The sequence below is a fragment of the Camelina sativa genome, chromosome 17 (genome assembly GCF_030686135.1).
Source record: "Camelina sativa cultivar CO46 ecotype springtype chromosome 17, ASM3068613v1".
Lineage (NCBI taxonomy): Eukaryota > Viridiplantae > Streptophyta > Magnoliopsida > Brassicales > Brassicaceae > Camelina > Camelina sativa.
In genome coordinates, this window is record NC_141896.1 from 9,944,056 (window position 1) to 9,966,975 (window position 22,920).

At 33.8% G+C, this 22,920-nt stretch overlaps 5 protein-coding genes across 5 annotated transcripts; 3 read left to right on the plus strand and 2 right to left on the minus strand.

Annotated features, from left to right (window-relative positions):
* Positions 1 to 304: 304 nt before the first annotated feature.
* Positions 305 to 1,853, minus strand: LOC104756547 (uncharacterized). Its single transcript, XM_010479153.3, has 2 exons — positions 1,239 to 1,853; positions 305 to 1,139 (listed from the first exon to the last, which is right to left on the minus strand). Exons 1-2 carry the CDS (start codon positions 1,602 to 1,604, stop codon positions 498 to 500), a joined length of 1,008 nt encoding a protein of 335 aa, XP_010477455.2. The 5' UTR covers positions 1,605 to 1,853; the 3' UTR covers positions 305 to 497.
* A 7,473-nt stretch (positions 1,854 to 9,326) lies between these two features.
* On the plus strand, positions 9,327 to 13,032 carry LOC147923458 (uncharacterized). Its single transcript, XM_087496455.1, has 9 exons — positions 9,327 to 9,358; positions 9,446 to 10,772; positions 11,016 to 11,105; positions 11,190 to 11,288; positions 11,390 to 11,641; positions 11,716 to 11,754; positions 11,836 to 12,138; positions 12,252 to 12,674; positions 12,754 to 13,032. Exons 1-9 carry the CDS (start codon positions 9,327 to 9,329, stop codon positions 13,030 to 13,032), a joined length of 2,844 nt encoding a protein of 947 aa, XP_087352581.1.
* A 1,269-nt stretch (positions 13,033 to 14,301) lies between these two features.
* On the plus strand, positions 14,302 to 16,444 carry LOC104756548 (F-box/kelch-repeat protein At1g22040). Its single transcript, XM_010479154.3, has 2 exons — positions 14,302 to 14,492; positions 14,781 to 16,444. Exon 2 carries the CDS (start codon positions 14,783 to 14,785, stop codon positions 16,223 to 16,225), a length of 1,443 nt encoding a protein of 480 aa, XP_010477456.1. The 5' UTR covers positions 14,302 to 14,492; positions 14,781 to 14,782; the 3' UTR covers positions 16,226 to 16,444.
* Positions 16,445 to 18,391: 1,947 nt separating this feature from the next.
* LOC104759350 (membrane-anchored ubiquitin-fold protein 6) lies at positions 18,392 to 20,235 on the plus strand. The gene is made up of 3 exons (XM_010482291.3): positions 18,392 to 19,043; positions 19,525 to 19,695; positions 19,881 to 20,235. The coding sequence occupies exons 1-3, from the start codon at positions 18,911 to 18,913 to the stop codon at positions 19,934 to 19,936; spliced, it is 360 nt and encodes a 119-aa protein (XP_010480593.2). The 5' UTR covers positions 18,392 to 18,910; the 3' UTR covers positions 19,937 to 20,235.
* A 155-nt stretch (positions 20,236 to 20,390) lies between these two features.
* Positions 20,391 to 21,102, minus strand: LOC147923459 (uncharacterized). The gene is made up of 2 exons (XM_087496456.1): positions 20,684 to 21,102; positions 20,391 to 20,648 (listed from the first exon to the last, which is right to left on the minus strand). The coding sequence occupies exons 1-2, from the start codon at positions 20,981 to 20,983 to the stop codon at positions 20,391 to 20,393; spliced, it is 558 nt and encodes a 185-aa protein (XP_087352582.1). The 5' UTR covers positions 20,984 to 21,102.
* Positions 21,103 to 22,920: the final 1,818 nt, after the last annotated feature.

Genomic DNA, 22,920 nt, shown 5'->3' on the forward strand with positions numbered 1-22,920 from the left:
TTCGCTTAGTTTTAGGTTCGGTCTTGTTATCTATAGAGTATAGACTATACCGACAAAGAAATATACATTCCCCAACTAATGTAAAAAAAAAAAAAAATTCCAAGTCCAAACACACATACACCAATTTGTTGAACTCCTCCATGTTTTGAAACCTTCCAGAAGAACAAAACATCTTCCAACGGCAGGGAACTACCAAAAACTGAAAAAGCAGACATATACTTTAGATATGATTCAGAGAATCACTCCATTTCTAGAATTACATATATAAACATCAAAATACTAAAATAGAGCAAGAGTGACAAAGTTCTCAAATTCCAAATTTTTTCATTTTTTTTTTCATAACAACAAAGATAAAAATAAAATAAAAAAGTTACAACAACTCCCTACCAACTGATTCATCTAAAAGCCTAAAAGCCTACACATTTTTTTTTTTTTTTTGATAAACTGAAAAAATTAAAACCAAAATGTCAGCTTTTGAGAGATGATTCATTTATTTTTCATCTATGGCTGCAGAAATCCAAAAGCTTTTTTCTTCCTTCAACAATTTCCTCAAAGAAATCATCGATTTGGGCCACTATACTCTCTGTCCCATTCCTTAAATTCCCAAAATACCCTTTTAGATTCTCCACTCTCTCTCTCAGCAGCTCCCTCTCTTCCTCCTCCCCTTCCTCCCTCTCTCCTCCTCCGCCGCAGAACCGCCGCTCCAGCTCCGCTTTAAGCTCCTCCAACGCAGCTTTGCTCCGTCGGTACTCATGCATCAGTATCCCTTTCCTCATCCCCATCCTCCCAACCTCAGCCGCCACTCTCTGCTGCAACCTCCCCATCGCTCCGGCGAAACCTCCTGCTTGACTCTGCGTTATTATCTGCGTCTGTGTCTGCGTTGTTGCGTCTCCTGGGAAACAGTAGACGAGACCGTTCATTAATACCATGAGGAGAAGCGAACTCATGCTCCTCGTCGCGTAAAGCACGCCTCGGAACCCGCTGAATCCGTTTTGTAGCTTCGTCGACGATTCTATCGCCGTCGCTGACGTTTGCTCCGACCAAAACGGAAACCTTTGAACTCTGTTCTCCATTAATGCTCTGTTTTCTTCCTCTATCCCAATCGCTTCTCTCCTATATCCTGATATTGCCCTTATCACCTAAACCACCATTAACAAAAAAAAACTAAAACTTTGATCCAAAAACACTAAAAAGATTCAATCTTTAGCCAAAAGATTCGATTTTTACGATCACCCCACCTGACGAGAAAGCTGAGGTGAGAGACGACGGTGGTGGTGATGACCATCGAGTGTGGAAGCGATTGAAATCCCGGCGGAGGAGAAGTTTTCGACGGAGGAGACGGCTGATTTGATGACGAGACAAGCTTCCCAAAGTTTGGAGCTTTCGTCCATATACTCGTCGAGCCATTTGTCACCGACGGGAAGCTGAAGTTTCTGAACTAAGAGAGTGAGATGTGAGTGAGAGGTTCGGAGAAGACAGAGAGCTCTCTGTAAGAAGTGTACGGACATGAAGTTGTTCGAAAGGTAAACTCTTTCGAGATCTTCCATTGATCTGTTTAGAAATGAGTAGAATCCGTTCACTGAGTTTGCAGAGGACGGATCCATTTTTGATGGGTTATATATAATAAAGAAGAAAGCTTTCAAAGATCTGATTTTTATGTTTTGGGTTTTGGTTGGTCGATGATCAATGAGAAAGATATTAAGAGAGAGAGAGAGAGAGAGAGAGAGAAGTGAGGAAATTGGGGGAGAGGGAAAAAGGGAAGAGGAGAATAAAAAGGTTATATAGAGATTGGGATGGTGTATCTATGTATTTATGTACGTATATGTCATCGTATGTATGTATGTGTATTGAGTGTAGATATGTAATATGTATGTGTAGATGAAGAAGAAGAAGAAGAAGAAGGAAGTTGAGGTTTTTGATTCTAAGGATGAAAGGGATTGTTGGGTACAATGATGGATGTTTCCTACTGAGGAGGAAAGATGATTGGTAATTTTGTCTAGTTTTGTTATATTTTTTGTTTTCCATAATTTTCTTTATTTATTTTCAAAATGGGTTATAGTACTAGAAGAAAATAAAGAAATTATGGAAAAAAAAATCATACATATTGGACAAGAATTTGTTTCATGATATCTATCTTAATTTGTGGGTCTTATTACACTTGAAGATATATGAAAATTAAAAATTGTAATGAGTTTGTTTCTTTTTGTAGAAGATACTCCATGAGCTATCTTCTTTTTTTTGGTCTTTGGAGAAATTGATGCTTTGTCTGAATAAAATCTCTAGTTGTTCGATATAAACAGAAGAATATAAAAAAAGAAAACAAAAATTTAACAATCATGAACCCCCAATACCTTGTATTTGGTAGTATATATGATTTATTAAGTTTAGAATTTTCGTTTAGAGGTATCTAATCCCATCTTCACAATTTTACTATCTAGGTTTGATTACAAAACTCTTGATGTTAAACCATATCAAGACGTATGACATTCAATGTGCGTAACGTTTTGTATCTCTTTGTGTATAAAGCCTACAGTTTGATTTTTTGCCTTCTTGGTAAGTTTATGCATGAAACAAAAGATAGGGGAGCCGAAGATAAGATTCTTCTAGGTCTTTATTTGGTGGTAAAATTCCGATAGATAAGGTAATTTACATTGACATTTATTTATGGTAAAGATTAAATATTGAGATATTCCAACGATCAACCTAAAACATACTAATAAATTATTAACGTACAATTTGGTCCCTTTTCTTTGCTAAAACATTCAATAAAATTTAAAAAAAAAAAACAAGGAGCCATTGAATGTTTAGGGTTTTGAGTGGGGTTTTAATTTATTTTCTATGTTCTCATTTGTATATTATGTTGAGTTTTAGTGTTCACTTTTTTAGGTGCTTCTTCCCTCTTTTCCTCCCTCGAGCTACTGATTTCGTGGGTTTCTTTTTTTCTCCAAGAAAATGATTTTAACACTTAATAGTATGATTTTCTATTTACCCAATTCATATTTTCGTTTATGCCACCTTTTTCTACAATTTGCAACATTTGCCAAAAAAGAATAAATGGAAATGATGAGATTCTTTGTATGTATCCTTTTAGGTCGATGCACATACTCAAAATTCTTTTTAGGACATAGGTCTCTGTGATGTTTACAAGCCATCATCAGTCCTATAAGGTATATATATCAACCATTTATTATTATTTTTCATTTAACGAAATATTAACTCCTTCAAAGTATTTATTAATTGATTAAATATTACTTAGTGTTTTGGTGATTAGTATATTAATTTTTTTTTTTTTAACGTCTTTTATTAAAAAATCATTGTTTTACATAATCTTGGAAAAGCTCCCTCCTTAAATACATTGGAGGGTAGTATATTAATATAATCAACAACTTAAATTGTATTTGTCGAAAATTATTCATATAGATGCCGCACTAGTGACTTAGTTGATCGAGATTGATTTATATAGTACGACGATAGATTCGTTGGGAACTATTATAATGCAATCCTAATTTATTTTTAAAATCGTAAACTTCAAAGTGGCATTTCGGACCCATTTAACGGCGGATATCTCAAAAGGAATGTTATGTACTCTATTTAAACATTCAATTGAGTTGATATGTAAGTTGAAGATATAATAAATGCAACAGGGAAAGAAGAAAAATAAAATTAAAATGCAAAAGTGAAAATATATCTTGTAAGCTAAGACGTATACTTTGCTTTATTTCTGTTACCAATATTGAATGTCCATTAGTAGTATACTATTTCTTATTATTTGGTCGGATTTTATTATAGTAAATTCATCCTAAAACAAGAATTTTGGTAAAGTGTTATCAAAGATAGGGATTAGAATTCACGTGGCCACACTCGTTCGGTCAAGCCACAAAGACTAGTAAAACGCGGTGTGCTAGAACTTGGAAAATAAAAAATCTGCATCGAGAGATGATCTAAACCAAATGAGCTAATCCGCAAATAAACACCAATAGTTTTTGTCAAAGAAGCACAATAAAAACACCATTACGTGTAGGTTTATATATGTATAAAAATGTACTAAATGATATGATGAAGAATGTGTATTATTAGTGTATATAATAAGGAGGATGGTGCGAGAGAAATGAGTAGTGGCAGTGGAGCAAGGGGACCATGAAATCTATGGGAAGCGTCGGACAACTCAAAAACCTCGGTTTCGTAAAGAGACTTTCCCCTCCATTCTTTTTCATTTTTTTCTTTCTTAAAACCAAATTTAGTATACTATTTAGTCTCTACCATTTTCTACCAATTTTCAACTTTTACAGAAGAGTTAACAAAAAAAAGAAATTGATATCTTATGCTTAAATTCAAGAACATAACAGAAAAAGTTATCAAAAAAGCTCTTGTAAATGTTTTTTCTTTTGGTTTTCCAATGTTTTTTTTGTTGTTGTTGTAAATGCTCTCATAAATATACATATATATTCTCTTATGGTCTTATTTATGTTTAAATTTCGTAAATAAGAGAATAGAACAGTGAGAGAATGTTTCGTTTTCTTATTAATTGTGTGATGGTCCATAAATTGCTAGTATGCATAGACCATCTGCCTCTCGAATCTATGGGAAAAATGTCAATTAAATCATAAACTTACACAAAAACGTCAATTAAACCCTGAACTTTCCCTAAGACCATTTAAATCATATAATTTCGTTGCCAACTCTAATTAAACATCAAATTTTATTAAAAACGCCAAAATACACATTGCGCAAAATTGGGTAACAAAGCAACTAATCTCTGTTTAACACCCGTTAACATCTGTTAGATTAACCCGTTAGAATTATTAAAAAAAAAGAACTCGAAATCCCTAAATTACTTCGATCTCTAATCCCTAATTTCACAAACACAAAAAAATCCCCAAATCACTTCACTCTCTAATCGCTAATTCTCTAAATAAACATGAAACCCTGTTTTTGATTTGATGCCAAAAGTAAAAAACATACCGTTTAATTGGATTTTTTGGAAAATAGCACGCAGCTACACCACATAAGAGTTTAATGATCGTATGACATAACTAAAAGTTTACAATGCATGAGCGCTTTGTCATATGCTAGCCTTTATTGGATATGCTAGAGGATATAAGGAGGCAATGTGTACGGCAAAACTAAAGGCTACACCACAGGAGAGTTTAATGAAATCACACCCTTGTTTTTTATTTTCGGCATCAAATCGAAAACAGAGTTTCGTGTTTATTTAGAGAATTAGAAATTAGAGAGTGAAGTGATTTGGGGATTTTTTGGGTTTGTGAAATTAGAGATTAGAGATCGAAATAATTGGGGATTTCGAGTTCTTTTTTTTTATTTTAACGGGTTAATCTAACAGATGTTAAACGGAGGTTAGTTGCTCTATTACGCAATTTTGCGCGATGTGTATTTTGGCGTTTTTTGTAAAATTTGATGTTTAATTAGAATTAACAACCAAAATAAATGATTTAAATGACCTTAGGAAAAATTCAGGGTTTAATTGGCGTTTTTGTGTAAGTTTATGATTTAATTGACATTTTTTCCTTGAATCTATTCCGCATCAGTTTCAAAATGCAAAAATTTAACATCAAAAATAATAATTTTCTCAGCTTTCTAAAATTAAAAGAGGTAAAGAGAAAGAGTTTTATTTGGTCCAACAAAAAAAAAAAAAAAAAAAGAGAAAAGTTCTGAGTTCTTGCAAAATATAATTTCTGTCAATTATTTATTTAAGGCCTCAATGATGCATTTATTTTGAATTTTTCGAAACAACGTAGAATATCAAATAATTATAATGTTGACTGTCCGAACATTATCATACAAAAGAAGACACAGAGCAGAGTTGATATGATTACGTATCATGCAAGAAATATTTTTGGAAAAATCAAGATGATATTAGTATGGTGGAAATTCCGAATTACCGTCCCACAAAAAAAAAGTTGAAATTTAAAATACAACTTTTAATTGTTTTCTTAGCATTTCCATAGTTATTATTATTAGGATATTTGTAAATGAATGCAGTGGCAGTGACAATGAGCAAGTGTGACATTAACCTGTCCACCTAGAAGGAGAAATTATGATTAAAAATAAATTAAGGTGGTACGCAACTGATTAGTGCTGCTTAATCTTTGATTCAGTGATTTCTATTCGGACGGTGGAAAGAGAGATGTGGAATAAACTTTTATTCGTTTCAAGGGTCAACTGACCCCCACTTGAGATCTAGAGATATGCTCTCTTTTCTTAAAATTTTTACCTTTTCCCCCATTATATAGTAATATTTTCTCCATTATACACTCTTTTGTATAAACAAAAATTGGATCCAAAATCATTGAACCTAGGTGAAGACCTTTCTTTCGAGATTACGCTACAGAAACGTTTTGGTTTAAGTTATAGTTATCTCTTTGCATTTTTGTTTACATCAAATAATTTTTGAAGTATCAAAAGAAACTGTAACGTTTAATATTTTTTTTGCGTGGCGTTTCATGTAAATGCAATAGAAAAATAGCGTTTGGAACCATCAATACCTTAAATATTTGATAAAGAAAGATGTTGAACTAAAAAATGATTTTGAATGAAAAGTTTTTTGTTTTTTGACATCAAATTTTGAAACTAAAGTTAAGAAAGCAAATTCATAGCTGTTTCGATGTAGCCAGAGATATATACTATATTAATCAAATGATAAATGCCAGTTTTGTATACTTCATGGAGACAGATATGTGTATCTATGTGGTTATGATACATTCGTACACATGACAAATTATATTTTTTCGTATGTGGTCCAATTCTCAGTAATGATTTGAGTGTCTTATCCGTGTATATGACAAGTGTTTATGTATAAATTATAGGAAGATAGAGAATAGATACCGAAGAAAAGCTATAAAACTTGGCTTGAAAGTAATACTATATCAATACCGTTACTTTTACTTCAGGACAAGAACGAAGAATTCGAACTCAAGGACTAGGAAGTAAGAAATAGTAACCAACAAATGTTTTATGAATTGGACTGAGCTTAATTAAGGTAGTGATATGCAGATTAAATCGGGTAAATAGATCAATCATTTTATGGAGAGATAGAGAGGAAGGAGAGACAGAGAAGGGTGATTATTAGAAGAGTGAGAAGGAAGTGGCAGAACAAGTCATATCAAGAAGAGACAGCTGTAATTTCATAAAGACATCAAGTGGTAGAGAGAAGTGTGATGCTTAAGGTTGGTAACAAAAAAAAAAAAAAGTTACTGCTACTTTTCTAAAAGCATCTCTACTTCTATTTTTGTAGTTGTTGTAGTTGTACACACTTCGACTCAATCAGTATCAACATTACATCATCAGACGTCGACAAAAAGCTAAAGAAGCCAGATTTGTCTAAGGAAGTGTAACATTGTTAGAAAGGATCTTCTTATACATAAGCACATAAACAGAAAGATAAAAGAATCATCTCTAACAATATATAAAGAGTGTTTGCATAGAATAATAAATAATGCAAAGTTAAATGCAAATTAATAAAATAGCAATGGCACTCACAATAATATTTGTTTATCTATTTAATTCAATACGTTTGGATGAAATTTACATTTCATTTAGTATGGGTTTATAGATTTTATGGTTAAGTTTTGTAGTCAAATATTTCTTTTTTCGATACTTTTACTCTTAAATATAAAAGTAACTAATAAGTATCATTATTAATCCTACGGTTTTGGGTGGACCTATTTCGATGTAGAACTCAAGGTCGGCCCCTTCTCGTTCTACTACTACTACTCTCCACAGCTACTTGTCATCATTGTCATTCTCCCTTACACTTTTTCCTTACCCGCACCAAAACAAAGAGATGAATTGTTTAAACAGATATGTAAGTAAAAAGGTAAAAAAAAAAAAAAAAAAAAAAAAAAAAAAACACTAGACATACGTTCGTGTAGATGATGGGAAATTGTGTCATGTGTGGGATATGAATAATTCAAATGGTACACTGAGTATATTGTACTAGTGTTCCTAAAATAAGAGCAAAGACCAAGACTTAACTAAACGATGATCATGAAACGTGGCCCTTTCAAAGTTTCCTCTCGAACCCACAAGAGTGCCTTCTTTGTTCCAACCAAGTTTTGTCCTTTATTTATAACCTTAAGCATTTCTTGTTCTGTGATTGAACAAGACACTGGTTTTATGTTTGTTCTCAAGTTCACGTCATGTCTATTAGTGTCGCGAACAAAATAATCATATGTTTCTTAGGAGATAATGTGTGATTGGCTGATTGTTTATATGTATCATGTGTGTACACTACAAAAAAAACTGTTATTAATAGCACATAAGGATAGCGCGGTTTTCGTAACTGCTATGGTTGATTTTGATTATTATATAATGGCATTTTATAAACACCGTGATAGAAATCGGATAAGCGGGAGGCTAAAAATAATTATTCCGCCAATACTTAGAACAAAAAATTAGAAACTAAAAAGACACTCGTCACTTAGCTAAAAATTTTCCCCTTTTCTCAAAACCTAAAAATTTCACTGAGCTAAAATTTTCCCCCTTTTCACTTGCGAAAGGTCTTTCTCACTCAATTTCGTCCCACTTTTTCAATCTCGTCCTTCTTAATCACTCAATTTCGTAGACCTTTTTCAATTTCGTAACTGCTATCGTTTGATTTTGGGACTGAGACTCCAATCGAAGGTATGAAATCTCTCAATCAAAGGTCTTTGGGCGTAGTTTACTCTCAATCGAATGTTATGTGTTCTTGAGGGTCTTTGGGCGTAGGTCTTTGGGAGTAGGTTTTCGAGTTTTAGCAAAATTGGAGATTCGATTTTAGTTGAGGGTTTATACTATCGATTTTTGTTTGGATTTATACTATCGATTTTAGTTGGATTTATACTATCGATTGTTGAGGGTTTATACTATCGATTTTAGTTTGGATTTTGAGGGTTTATACTATCGATTTTAGTTTGGATTTTGAAATTTTCGATTACCAAATTTGTTTATATATTGACTCTGATTTTTTTTCTCTTTTCTTTGCAAGTGTTGTCGACTGTTTTCAGGGGATTCAAGCTACTCTTTTGGTAATTGTATTCACCCGACAGGTCAGTAGTTTTTCTGGTCTTGTTTAGTTGTTTGTTTTGTTAAACATAGCTATATATACGGTTATGTCTTAGCTATATTGGTTTGACTCTGTGGTTGAATTATGATTCTATTAAGTAGTACACTTTTGTGATTATGTGTTTGTCTGGTCTTGTTTTTGTAGACTATATGCTTAGTTGTTTGTTTTGTCAAACATAGCTATATTAAGACTACATACGGTGATTTGTCCTAGCTATATTGGTTGAATTGTTGTATTAAATGTTTTATTAAGGTAAGTACATAAAATGGTGGACAAGGCATGGGTACATTTGTGCAGGTATGGAGTTTAATTTTATAGTTTGGTTTGATTGTGAGACTGTATAGTTTTAGACATAATTTAGGTTTTTTATATTTTGAAATAAAGAGCTGATCCTGCTTATGAGAGAGGTGCGTGGAGTTTTGTTCGCTCTGTGTCTGCGGCATTAGGAGATACGAACGTCATAGTATGTCCATGCATCGACTGTCGTAATGTAGATCGTCATGAGATCAGTGAAGTAGTCGGCCATCTTGTAACAAGAGGAATGGATGAGGTTTACAAGCTACAGACAGATTGGTATCATCATGGAGATGTTACTTCAGGGACTATGGGTGAAGCAAAGCAGCATCATTGGAGTGATGAAATTTATGATTTATACAGAGCTGCAGAAAATGTAGATTCAGAAATGGTTAGTAAGGATCACTTGGGTGAGATTGCAGAGGTTGAGGACAAGAAAGAAGATGAGTTCCTTGCTAAGCTTCGAGATGCTGAAACACCACTATATGGAAGCTGTGAAAATCATAGCAAGCTATCTGCTATTGTTTCACTTTTTAGACTGAAGACACAAAATGGATGGTCTGACAAGAGTTTCAATGATCTACTTGAGACATTGCCTGGAATGTTGCCTGCAGATAATGTCCTCCATACATCTTTATACGAGGTGAAAAAATTCTTGAAGTCGTTTGATATGGGCTATGAAAAAATTCATGCTTGTGTAAATGATTGTTGTCTGTTCAGAAAGAAGTACAAGAAGCTTCAAAATTGTCCAAAATGCAATGCCTCACGATGGAAGATTAACCGGCAAACTGGTGAAATAAAGAAAGGTGTCCCTCAGAAAGTTTTGCGGTATTTTCCGATCATCCCACGGTTACAAAGAATGTTCAGATCGGAGGAAATGGCAAAGGATCTAAGATGGCATTTTAATAACAAGAGCAGTGATGGAAAACTGCGTCACCCTGTTGATTCTGTGACATGGGATCAAATGAATGATAAATATCCAGTTTTTGCTGCTGAAGAAAGGAATATAAGACTTGGACTTTCCACAGATGGATTTAATCCATTCGACATGAAGAATAGTAGGTATAGTTGTTGGCCTGTCCTGTTAGTAAATTATAATTTGCCTCCTCACCTGTGTATGAAGAAAGAACACATCATGCTTACTCTACTTATTCCTGGTCCACACCAGCCTGGAAATAGTATTGATATATACTTAGAACCCCTTATTGATGATCTGTGTCATCTCTGGAACAAGGGAGAGTTAGCATATGATGCCTATAGTAAAACTAATTTTACTTTAAAGGCAATGCTTCTTTGGACAATTAGTGATTTTCCTGCATATGGAAATCTTGCTGGATGTAAAGTGAAGGGTAAAATGGGATGCCCTGTGTGTGGGAAACACACAGATAGTACTTGGTTGAAGTTCTGCAGAAAGCATGTATATATGTGTCATAGAAAGGGTCTGCCACCAACACACAGATATCGAGACAAGAAGTCACGGATTGTTCAAAAGATAAATACAGCTCTGATAAACCAACAAAGGATGAATCTGCGTCCAAAAAATATTTCTCCAACAGAATGGCGGAAATTTGTCAAATTCAAAACAAGTCAAGCTTTTAAGGTATTACCTTGTATTAATATATATTAATTACATAGTAGACTATTAACATTCATATGGTAGGTCGTGAGTGATCAATATAAGAAACGAAGGAGCATGCAGATTCCTCATACTTGTAGCCGTAAAGGGATGGTTAGACTCGCTGAAGAAATGGTTAGTTTTAATAACATGTATAATATTGCTTATATTATAAGCTCATTACTATAATTCATAACACTTTATTCTTTTGATACATAGAAAGAGGAAAGCTCAGATCCATCTGAAGTCACAAGACTAAAGGTGTGGGTGAAGTCGCGTACCAAGAAAGATGGTACACCCGTGAATACAAATGCAGCGGTAAAGTTTGTAAGTTGTAAAGTTTTATGTAAATGATTTATGCATTTTGGATTAACTACATGTGGTATGTTTTCAATTTGTTTTTATGTTTTTATTTGTAGAGAAAAGCAGCTGAACTAGTTGATACCCAGCCTGAATCGAATTCAACAAATCCTAAAGATGATCTCCTTTCACAACTACTAGGCACTGATAATCCTGGGAGGCTAAGGGAAATTGGGAGAGGCATGAGTATGTCCAAGTTAGATTGTTTCCAAGTTAAGAACAAGACTATGGCTGAAATGCAAGAGAAACAAGTTCTATTGCTACAAACAGTAAAAGAACTACGAGAGGAGATTGCCGAAATTAAAAACAAAGTAAGCAAAAAATTTACACATTCAATATATTCGTTTATTTCAATACCTACTTTAATCATTAAAACACATTACAGAAACACGAGCCTGAAGTCGGTGAGAACTCAGCTGCAAGAGTAAGTACTTCATGAGGATTTTACATTGTATTTCAAACTTTTCTGCATCTGACTCAGGTACATGATAATTTTTTTTTGTAGACTGTTAATAGAGGAAAATCCCAACCAAAGTGTGTGTTGGTTGATTGGGCTGGTACAGATGAAAATGTTGCTGAGGGTCTTGTTCTTTCAACAGATCCAGCTGACTTTGTTAATGACATTCCCTTAGGCCCTAATCATGTTAAAGTTTTGGTTGAAACGGCTATAAAACCAGATGCGTATCTATGGAGACCTGCAATTAATGTGTTCAACATTGAGCAAGCTGTTGGGTTACTAGTAGCATGGCCTGATCATAAATGTGTTATTTTGGATCAAAGGATTGACACGGATGACATTGCGCCTAAGGTATAGTCTCATATGTCTAAGAACATTAGTTATACTCAATAAGTTTGATTACCTTTGCATTTTTCCTTTTTTTGCTTATCAAAATGAGGATGTTGTATGCATGTGTTTGACAGAGCCCAACCACAAACCCATCGAACAAATGCAAACTCTTGCATTTGTCTAAAAAGGATGAAGTGGTTGCTGAAGGACGTTGGCAATCTCAAGATCCAAAAGCATTGGTTAATGGACTTCTTCTCGGACCACATGCTGTTAAAGTATTTGTGGATGTCGTAATACAACCTGATACATTTCTATGGAGGCCTACAATTGAAACAAAATACTTAGTGGAGATGTCTTTTGTTGCATGGCCGGCTCATGCAGTTGTATTTGAAAATACCTCAGATGCATCTGGCCAAAAATCTGCACTGCATACTTCTACCGCAATTGATCAAGACGGAGGTGCAAAGTCTCATGCAACTGTTTCAGAAGTCCGTCCACATAAATCTCCTAAGAAGACAAATAAACAACAAGCAAAATCGCCAGTTAGGAGATCTGAGGTAATTTTTCTTTGTTTTAGATGATATGAAACTGATATAGTTTACTCTATAATCTTTACTAATAACTTGTATTTTGCAGCGACACAATCCACTTGTAGTTGCTAAAGAAAATCAGAAGTGCAAGCTGATGGATGTAACAGGATTGAAGCGGGTAGTTGCCGAAGGACGATGGGCTTCAAACAACCCTGACCAAACTGTCCACTTTGTTCCCTTGGGGAAAAATGCAGTTAGAGTTTGGGTCGATATTGTGAAGGTGAGCAATGCTGCAGTTTGGAGGCCATGTTCAGAAATTGAGACTATGGAAGATGCATTAGGAACATCTATCGCATGGCCAGAAGATAAAGTCATCATGTGTTAAACAATGAAATACTTTAGTAGCTTGTTATGTTGTGTGTTTTGGATTGACTGTGACATTGTGTTGAATGCTTTTGGTTGAATGAATGGATTCAGAAAACATGCTTTTTGGTTCAATATTGCCCACTTTTAATAGCATTCATAATAATGCCATAAAAAGTACTAAATCTTTAACAGCAAAATATACGAGTCATGAAAACACATATAATAGCATACACAATACTGCAATAAATACCAATATAGCAGAAAACATTTATGCCATAACATAACTTATTACAGCACACAAAATCCTGCTATATATTTACGGATAATGACAAAATATTAAAGCTATGGAAGAAGTAACTATATTATAGCATAATACAAAACTGCCATGGTAGACTGAACCTATAATAGCATACAATAAAAAACGCTATAGTAAATGTCAGACCTAAGATAGCTGCCGAGAACATAGCGTTTATGAAAACGCCGTTAAACATCTATTATAGCGTTAATCGTGTGCTATTAATAACAGTTTTTCTTGTAGTGGTATAGGAGTTTGATGAGCCAAACCCTGTTCTTGAAAGAACTACGAAAACAGATTTGGATTTTGTGATGGCTTTATCAAATACCAACTGATTGAGCTGCATGGTTCACATCATATAACTCAAGGGAAGTGGTCATGGCACTGGCTGGACCATACTCAATCCACCATATAACAATAATGTGAAAATGCTCCAAATCTCATGATCCCTTGTGTTTTAAGCTAACCAGAAAAAAAAAAAAGAAACTCAAAGCTTGGCTCAGAAGAGACTATTCGTAGCTTATAATTTAATTAGCATCACTTCAATGCTACAAAGAAATAGATCGATCGAGTTACAAAAGATGGAGAAGAAAAACATCTTAAAACAACAACAGAGCTTCTGAATTGTTTGTACTGTAAAAAAAACATGATCCTAGAAATGATCAAATTGGGAAAAAAATGTCAAATCAGATTTAATCTGTTGTAATAATCACATCAAGAACATTAACTTAAAGTACGGATTTGCTGGCGGGAAGAAGAAGGAGCAAACCAAACACCAACCGGTTCATCTTTTTGGTTTAAGTAATAAGTTAAATACTTTTTTTACTAACGATTAACAGATTAGTTAACTCAAAAGAATAGAAATTATTCAAGATTACGATTTTGTCAACTTGTTAATTGTTACAAAAAATAATTTAATAATTCTAGTTGACTTCGAAGATGATTAGACTGGGTTACCTAATACATTTCAGTTCGTCTCACCAATCCAACGGTCACAATTAAATCACACTAATGCAAAATAAAATAAAATCGTGCGTCAATTGTTTGATTCAACTACAAAATTCCTCTTTGAACCAAATTAAAAAAGAGAAAAAAAAAGAAAGACAAAACCGAAACATAAGCGTGTGGATACGAAAGATCTCAAAGATTCGTCACTCCTAAATTTCTCATCTTTCCCTGCATCGGTGAGATTTTCATGTCCTAGAATTTGTCTGTTAACTCACTGTGTTGTCTGAACGATTTTTTTTTTTTTTTTTTTAATAAAGTTTATTACTTTGTTGGTTTTATCGATGTGGAATCGAATTGATTTGACTGGTTCTTAAGGTTTATGTCGGTTTCATAAAAAATTGAAAATTTAGGGTTCATTTGTATCTGATTAGTGTTATAAGCCCATTTCTTGATCATGTGTTCTTGATTGTAAAGTTCTGTTTTTTTTTTTTTTAATTGTTGGGAATTTTATTGATATCCTACAGTGATGGGTTCTGTAATGAGCTTGAGCTGTTCCAAGAGGAAAGCAACGAGTCAAGACGTGGAATCCTCAAACGAATCTCGTAAAAGACGAAAGACTTGTTCAGATAACGATGTTGTTGTTGATGAGTTTTGCAGATTGATTCCAAGTCTTCCTGATGAGTTATCTATACAGATTCTCGCTAGGCTTCCTAGGATCTGTTACTCGAGTGTTAGGTTGGTTTCTCGGAGGTGGAGATCGGCTGTTTCGACTTCTGAGGTGTATGGTTTGAGGAAAGAGCTTGGGAGAACTGAGGAGTGGCTCTATGTGCTTACTAAAGGTCATGAGGATAAGCTTTTGTGGTATGCTTTAGATCCTGTGTCCACTAAATGGCAGAGATTGCCTCCTATGCCTGTTGTTGTTTACGAAGAGGAGTCTAGAAGGAGTTTGTCTGGTTTGTGGAACATGGTTGGTCCGAGTTTTAAAGTTACTGAGATTGTGAGGAGCTTGTTTGGTAGGAAAGACACCTCTGAGCAAATGCCGTTTTGTGGTTGTGCTATTGGTGCGGTTGATGGGTGTCTTTACGTTCTTGGTGGGCTCTCTAGGTCTAAAACAGTGAGCTGTGTTTGGAGGTTTGATCCGATTTTTAACTCGTGGAGTGAAGTGAGCTCTATGTTAACGAGCCGGGCTTATTCTAAAACTGGTGTGTTGAATAAGAAACTATATGTTGTTGGAGGTGTTGATAGGGGACGGGGAGGTTTAGCTCCGCTACAGTCAGCTGAGGTTTATGATCCGAGTACGGATGCTTGGTCAGAGGTTCCGAGTATGCCTTTCTCAAAGGCGCAAGTGTTGCCAAACGCGTTTTTGGCTGACTTATTGAAGCCTATCGCCACGGGAATGACTTGTTACAATGGTATGTTATGTGTTCCTCAGAGTTTGTACTCTTGGCCTTTCTTTGTTGATGTTGGAGGAGAGGTTTATGACCCTGAGACAAATCTATGGGTTGAAATGCCGTCTGGTATGGGTGAAGGTTGGCCTGCGAGGCAAGCAGGTACAAAACTGAGTGTTGTGGTGGATGGTGAGTTATATGCATTTGATCCTTCTTCTTCCATGGAGAATGGGAAGATTAAAGTTTATGATCAAAAGGAAGATACTTGGAAAGTTGTTATAGGAGAAGTCCCTATTTACGACTTGACAGATTCAGAATCTCCTTATTTGCTTGCTGGGTTTCACGGCAAGCTTCATTTCATTACTAGAGACACTAACCATAACGTTACAGTCTTACGAGCTGATGTCCCCAACATCCCAGTGTCCTTACCATCGTCTAGCTCAAGTTCTGTTTCGGGTTCACGGTCTTTGAGTGAAAAGGGCAATGCACCTAACAAGTCAGACACTGTTATCTGGAAGCTCATTGCAACCAAGGACTTTGGTGCTGCTGAACTTGTTAGCTGCCAAGTTATAGATATATAATAAAGTCAAGCAGTTTTTTCCCATTTCTCGTGGGATATTGAGAAATCTCTGTGTACAGCCAGAAGCAAATACCTGAAGCTTATGAGATGTTCTTCCAAAGATTTTAAATGTCTATTTAATCGATGATACATCCTTCTGGCATTTGGCTGCCAAAGTAAGCCTGAGTAATAAAATGTTGTGACAAATATATAGTAATGCGATTGTTTTATCGATACTCTCCACACATGCGCAAACATACACCATAGCATTACATTACCTTGTAATTTAATTGCAAAAGTTGTGAATCTGTAACATCAATTTGCTTTCTGCATACATATTTGATATTTCTGTAGTTAGTAATAGAGAAACTTGTAAAAGATAGAAAGTTTCAGGTAAATTTTGCAACTTATAGTGTGGATCTGATTTAGGCAATTGAAACAGTCTACCACAAAAAAGGTATTGAAACCTCTTCCTTAAATGGGTCAATCCATCTCAACTTTTACCCGGAGAGATCACATTTCTTGAATCCTTTTGCTTGAGAAATACTCGGTTTGGTGTAGAATATCTTCCTTGGACTGAAATGTGTAACACTTAGATAAATTTCTGTAATGGTGGGGGACCTAAGGAGGCAGATAAGCAGAAGAAAAGGTTTTTTAAAAAATGCCTTAGAAACATAAACGCATCATATGCTCTAAAGCAAACCATTTCTAGATTCTCATTTACACACTTCACCTCTATTCTTTATTTCTTTTTATCTTCTTGTATTTTCTTTATATGAAAGTTGCGTTTGATTTATGTTTCAACGAATCTATTCCATGATTATTATTTTGACATTTGGTTATATAATACTTTAATCTGATGTGAAGGAACCAGTCTTATTTGTTATTTTCTTTCTGAATACATAAATCTTAGTAATATCTAAATATCACTAGCCTGTTGTTTATTCCATCCAAAGCATGTATTGGTTTCTTTTTGTGGCATGCACGAACATTTTGGTTGGCGTTTAGCATGAGCCTGTTGTTTATTCCATCTCAGTTTCAACCATTTGAACCGAACTAATTTCATTTATAAATGACTTAACCGAGAATATCAAATCTTTTTTTTCCCGAATATAGTTTACTTGTAAGTTGGTTCACAATTTGGTCTCCCATCTACTTGAAAGTGAAGGAATTTTAGTTCTATGACTGTAACTTTTTCCCAAACCAAACCGAAAACCAAATGTTAAAAGGCATCATTAGACAAAAACTTTCTTGAATATAACAGTCAATAACGTCATTTAAATACCCCTTTGTTTCATATGGTCTTACTACTACAATTGAGTAGAAGAGATGTTCTTAACTCTTAACTCTTAAAAACCCCCCACAAAATTCATAAAGTTTTGTTATTAAATAACCATTATTATACATTAGTTACAGTAGTTAGCCTTCTTCTATAGTTGGTGGCTGCCATTTTCTAACCATTCGAGTTTACAACAACAATAACAATATGTTTATATGCTTTCATCGATAATTCCAGAATTGCCCCTCTTATCATTTGGTTTACAAAAATCACATATTTTGGCATAATGTATTGCCCGACGTATAAAAAACAAGATATAATAGAGGAATCCATAACAAGAAGTAAATCTCTCTTATATTTTTTTAAAAAATATAATAGGGGGTTAAGAGTTCAATATCAAAAGAAAAGTATCAAATACCCCCACTTAATACGAATAATAAAAAAATTATTGGAATCCACTTGTTTCATTTTGATATTGTACAACATGGCCAGAGTTTTTTTGTCTTATAGTATTTTGCATCATTACGAATATTTAGATTTATAAACTATATAATATCACCATCAAAACAATCTTAAGTTTTATAATTCACAAGTCTAAAGATTTGAACAAATTTGTTTGATTAGTAAAGTCTCTAAATAATAAAAGAAAAGTCAACTTTATTAGATGATACTCTATCCGTTTCAAAATATATGATGTTTTAGTGAATAGTTACTTTTAACAAGTTTAACCAATCATAAACAAGCCTACATAATATAAAATATAAATTTAATCTAAAAGTTGCATAAAAAAGGGGAAACATCATATATTATGAAACAAAAATATTTTTCTAAACATCATATATTATGAAACGGTAGGAAGTATATTGATGGAGGAATATATAGGGGTAGAAACGTCAAATTGAGGATTTCAGGTAAGATTATAGAAAGAGAAAAGAATCTGAACCCAAAAAAATTAAAAATTAAAAATTTCCCAAATTGTTTGTGTGTGTTTTTTTTTTTGCTTCTTGTTGCTCAAATACAGAGCCTTTTCAACCAAAGTGTCTCTTCTTCTTCTTCTTCTTCTTCTTCATCATAAATTTCTCTCCTTTTTTTTAATATTATAATTTGGATCTGTTCTGCTTTAAGAACGGTTTGATCCTTCTTGTAACAAAGCGTCGCTGATATAGTCAAAAGATTCAATTTTTTTTTTTGCTTGGCGCGTCGGTTTCGTGCTTTTGAGCAACGGGGATTTGAAAATTCTCCACGAGAATTGATTTGGGGTTTTTGTTAATTTTCATTATTTGGGTTTTGTAATTGGGGTTGGTGGAACAATCAATCCTGTAAAGTGTTCGATGATTTTCCTCAGAGAAGAATTTTGAAATTTCTCTCTTTGATTTAGAGTTTTGTTTGTTTTCTTGGGGGGGGGGGGGGGGGGGAAATTGAAAGGAGATGGGTGGTGATGAAGATTGGGTAGAAATCAAGTTTAGACTGGCAGATGGTACTGATATAGGTCCGAGCAAGTTTGATCAATCTATGACTGTTTCTTCTCTTAAAGAGAAGATCATTTCTCTATGGCCTAAAGGTATTATTATCATCATCTTCACGTTTTTTATGTTTCAGTCTCATTAGTTTCTCTGATGTATACTGATTTGATTTGTTTGATGGTTACTTGGTTTAAAGTTTCTACCTTTTCCATTGGGGTTTTATTGTATACAGTTTATCTTCTTGATTCTTGTTTTTTTTTTTTTTCTTTCTCTGCTGTTGTCTTATGTATAATGATTAGGCTAGTATAGGTATTGAACTTTGTAAAGTAATGAGAATTTTAAAGATAAAAGGTGAAAGGTTTAGGTGTTGTGTAAAGCTACTCTAGCAACTGATTTTTTTGGCTAATAAATGAATGTCTCACCTCACGTTGTATTTTCATTCATGGATTTTTGTGTGTGTTTTTGGCCTTATTTGGGATATGTTGTTGCATTTTGCTATCTTCTGTGCTGTGGTATTACTACTACTTAAGGTTTGTGTTGGAACTGCTGCATATTCAAGTGTTTTCACTATTTTGACAGACAAAGAAAATACTCCAAAAAGTGTAAATGATGTGAAGCTCATCAATGCCGGGAAAATACTGGAGAACAATAGGACACTTGCGGAATCCAGGCTTCCGGTTGGGGAACTTCCTGGAATGATCATCACTATGCATGTTGTTCTTCGCCCTCCTTCGCTAGACAAAAAGAGCGGTAATTTTATCCATACCACACAATATGTTTCCCCTGAGTCTGTAGTCGCTTGCAGTTATGGTTTTCGGATTCCTATCGCTATGTTTCCTCCTATAGGTTTTGCTGCTAATTACTCTTATTTGAGAGATCATTGTCATATCATCTCATTTTCTGAAATCTTTCTGTTTTTGTTTTTTGTTTTTCAGAAAAGCTGCAGAATGATCCACCGATTAAGAATCGCTGCATGTGCACCATTTTGTAGCTGCAAGTAAATTGGATCATAGAGAATTTATATCCTTCATGATAATGGCATTGGTTGATGATGCTCCATGCAACAGCTTCTGTAGCTTCAAACAAGCTTTGAGAAGTTCGTTCCTTCAGTACAAAATGATTGGCATAGACATAGAAAACAAATGATCTTCATTACAGAATTTGGTTCCATGTGTGTGTGGTTGTTAATTTATTTTTCATTTTTTTTTTTCTGTCAAAAATGGCTCCACAAAATGTACTACGATTCTTGAAGGATGGTTTTTCGTATAAGTGTTATACTGTTCGAAGTGATTTTTGTTTTCAGAATTATAAGAAAAAGATGTTTTAAGAATAAGAGATAGAAACGAACGCAAAACATAATTAAAAAAAAAAAAAAATCAAATTTATTAAAAAACTCTGCTTTTAAAACTCTTAAACGATGAACCAAATTCTAAGGCTCGTGTCACCTAACACTCGAGGAGACAGCCATCGTCAAACTCGTGTCCACACGGTAAGGTCACGATTCTTTCTCCCATTTTAAATGGATCAAAACATATTGTGCACATGTCGGAGCTGGATGTCTTGTTCTCGTATACTTTCCTTGGCAAAGACTCAACCGCAAACTTACATGGCGGTGTACACCGGATGTCATCAATGGTTCTATCATCAAATGAGACTTCAATAGTTATGTCATCAAATGACATCCTCTCCAAATATAGACCGATCTTCCAATGATCGCCTATACTCAGAAATATTGGACATACACTTCCATTAGGATAGGAGGATTGAACTTAAAGTTAATATAAAATAAAAAAGCACAATCGGGATAATTGTTAACGGAGGAAAATATGACCTTAACAACAAGTTCATTAAGTTGACTAATCCCATAGCCAACCTGATTGTGAGTTAAATGTTCATCGTCGAGTACGGTCGGGCAATCTCTTATTGGTTCTTCCGACATTAGGATACTCGCATAGACTTTGATTCTTCCTGCGTCTTCAGGTTTAGTATTGTGGTCGATTTCATGGTTCAGGGATACTTTGTCAGCAAGTGAATCCATTACAAAGAGAATACTAGCTGTGCTTTTAGGTTTTGTGGCAACTTTTGTCTAGGGTTTGTGGCAACTTTTGTCTTCCATCACACCATCATCGAATCCCGCCCTCTAGGAATGTAGGGATTTGGCTAAAAGACCGGTTTGTTGCGGTCTAGTGGTTGAAAAAAAATGCACTTTTCAATAAATATATATACAAGTATAAGACTTTTGTAGGTAGGGTTAGAATGGGATTCAATATTTATATTTTAATAACTGTTTTGATTTTTGTCAATAATAACCGTTGAGATTTTACATTTTCTAGGATTTGTTAATTTAAGAAAATTTAGAATTACTATCCTTTATATACTCCATCTGTTTCACAAAAAGTGTCATTTTGACACATTTCACATAAATTAAGAAAATTTTGAGTTATGCATGTTTGCTCCTATCTAATAAGTAGTTAATGATCTAAATTCAATGAAAATTGCTTTGGATTTAGGGGTAAAAAAGAAAATTTAGCATTAAAACACTCATTGGAAATGTAAAATGACATTCTTTGTGAACAAAATTTTTTCTCCAAAGTAACACTCTTTGTGAAATAGAAAGAGTAATAAATTGTAAATTTTAAAAATCATTAATTAAGAATTTTTTTAATTTGGTGAATTACTACTGGTTAATAATTATGAGCCATAAAAAAATAATGCATTTATAACTAAACATATATATATATATATATATATTAATTTGTACAAAAACTCTACAAAATCAATCTTTTTGATACAAATATGGATTATTGGAAAATGTTGATGAGTCATGACTTAAAATTAGGCCTACTTGTTTTTTTATTATAATATTAAAAGAGAAGTACAAATAAAGAATGTCTAAGATTATGACTCTTACTACATCAATTACCCACTCAGTTATTGGTTTTAGAAAAATAGTTTTGAAATTAATAAGGGTAATTTGATATTGATGAAAAATTCAATTGGATCATCTAATTATAATATTCAAGATCCATGGGTGCTTAATATGGATCTTACCAAAACAAAATCATTAATAACTAATTAAGGAAAAAACTAAATTTCATCATGAAATATTTTTTAAAATATATATAATTTTGCAATTAAGGTATAGTTTTAAAAAATTAAGAAATTGCAAAAATAGTATTTCTTTTGTAGTTTTAAATAAGATAATGTTAACCATAATTTATCTACACCATCAAATAAATATCATTATATGATAAATTTAATTTTATAAACTATCATAAAATAAAAGATTTTAAAAATAGAAATTATACAACAATTTTTTAATACAATTTTTTTAAAAAAAATACAATTACAAACTTAATACATGATTCTAGAGCCCAGATGAGGTATAGGACTTTACATATTGATTTTGAAAAGTATATTAATTAGTATTTACTGAATTTATTCCACCTCTCATATAATTATCGGCTAAGTTGAAGTACTCAAAGATATGTTGAATTGGTCCGCTAAATGAAATATCAACCAACACAACGATTGTTCCAGAGGAATTGATCACATTGCTGCGACAGAACATAAGAAAAGAACTCATAGATCAGAATTCAAAAACATCATGTTAAAAGGTATGGGGGTTCTGAAGGTGTACATGCTCTTTGTGCTGATCTTCCAAGTATCACATGCCAAGTTGTTTCAATGAAATATCTGGCAGATCCTGCAACAGACGAAGTCTTCTCGTACATGGTTTTGCAGTTTGTACTAGATGATGAGATTAATGCTGCTGGACCCTCATAAACAAGAGAGTCAATAAGGGGTCACATCAACTCACTCTATTTGAAGCAGTTGGAGAGCTTTGAGATCACTGATGGTACATGTTCAATCACCAGTGGAAAGTGTTTCACAATTGACAATATCATCAAGAAGGAAGATAGGATTGTCAGCCTCTATGACTTGCATGGCTGTAAATGGCGGTTTAAGCATTTC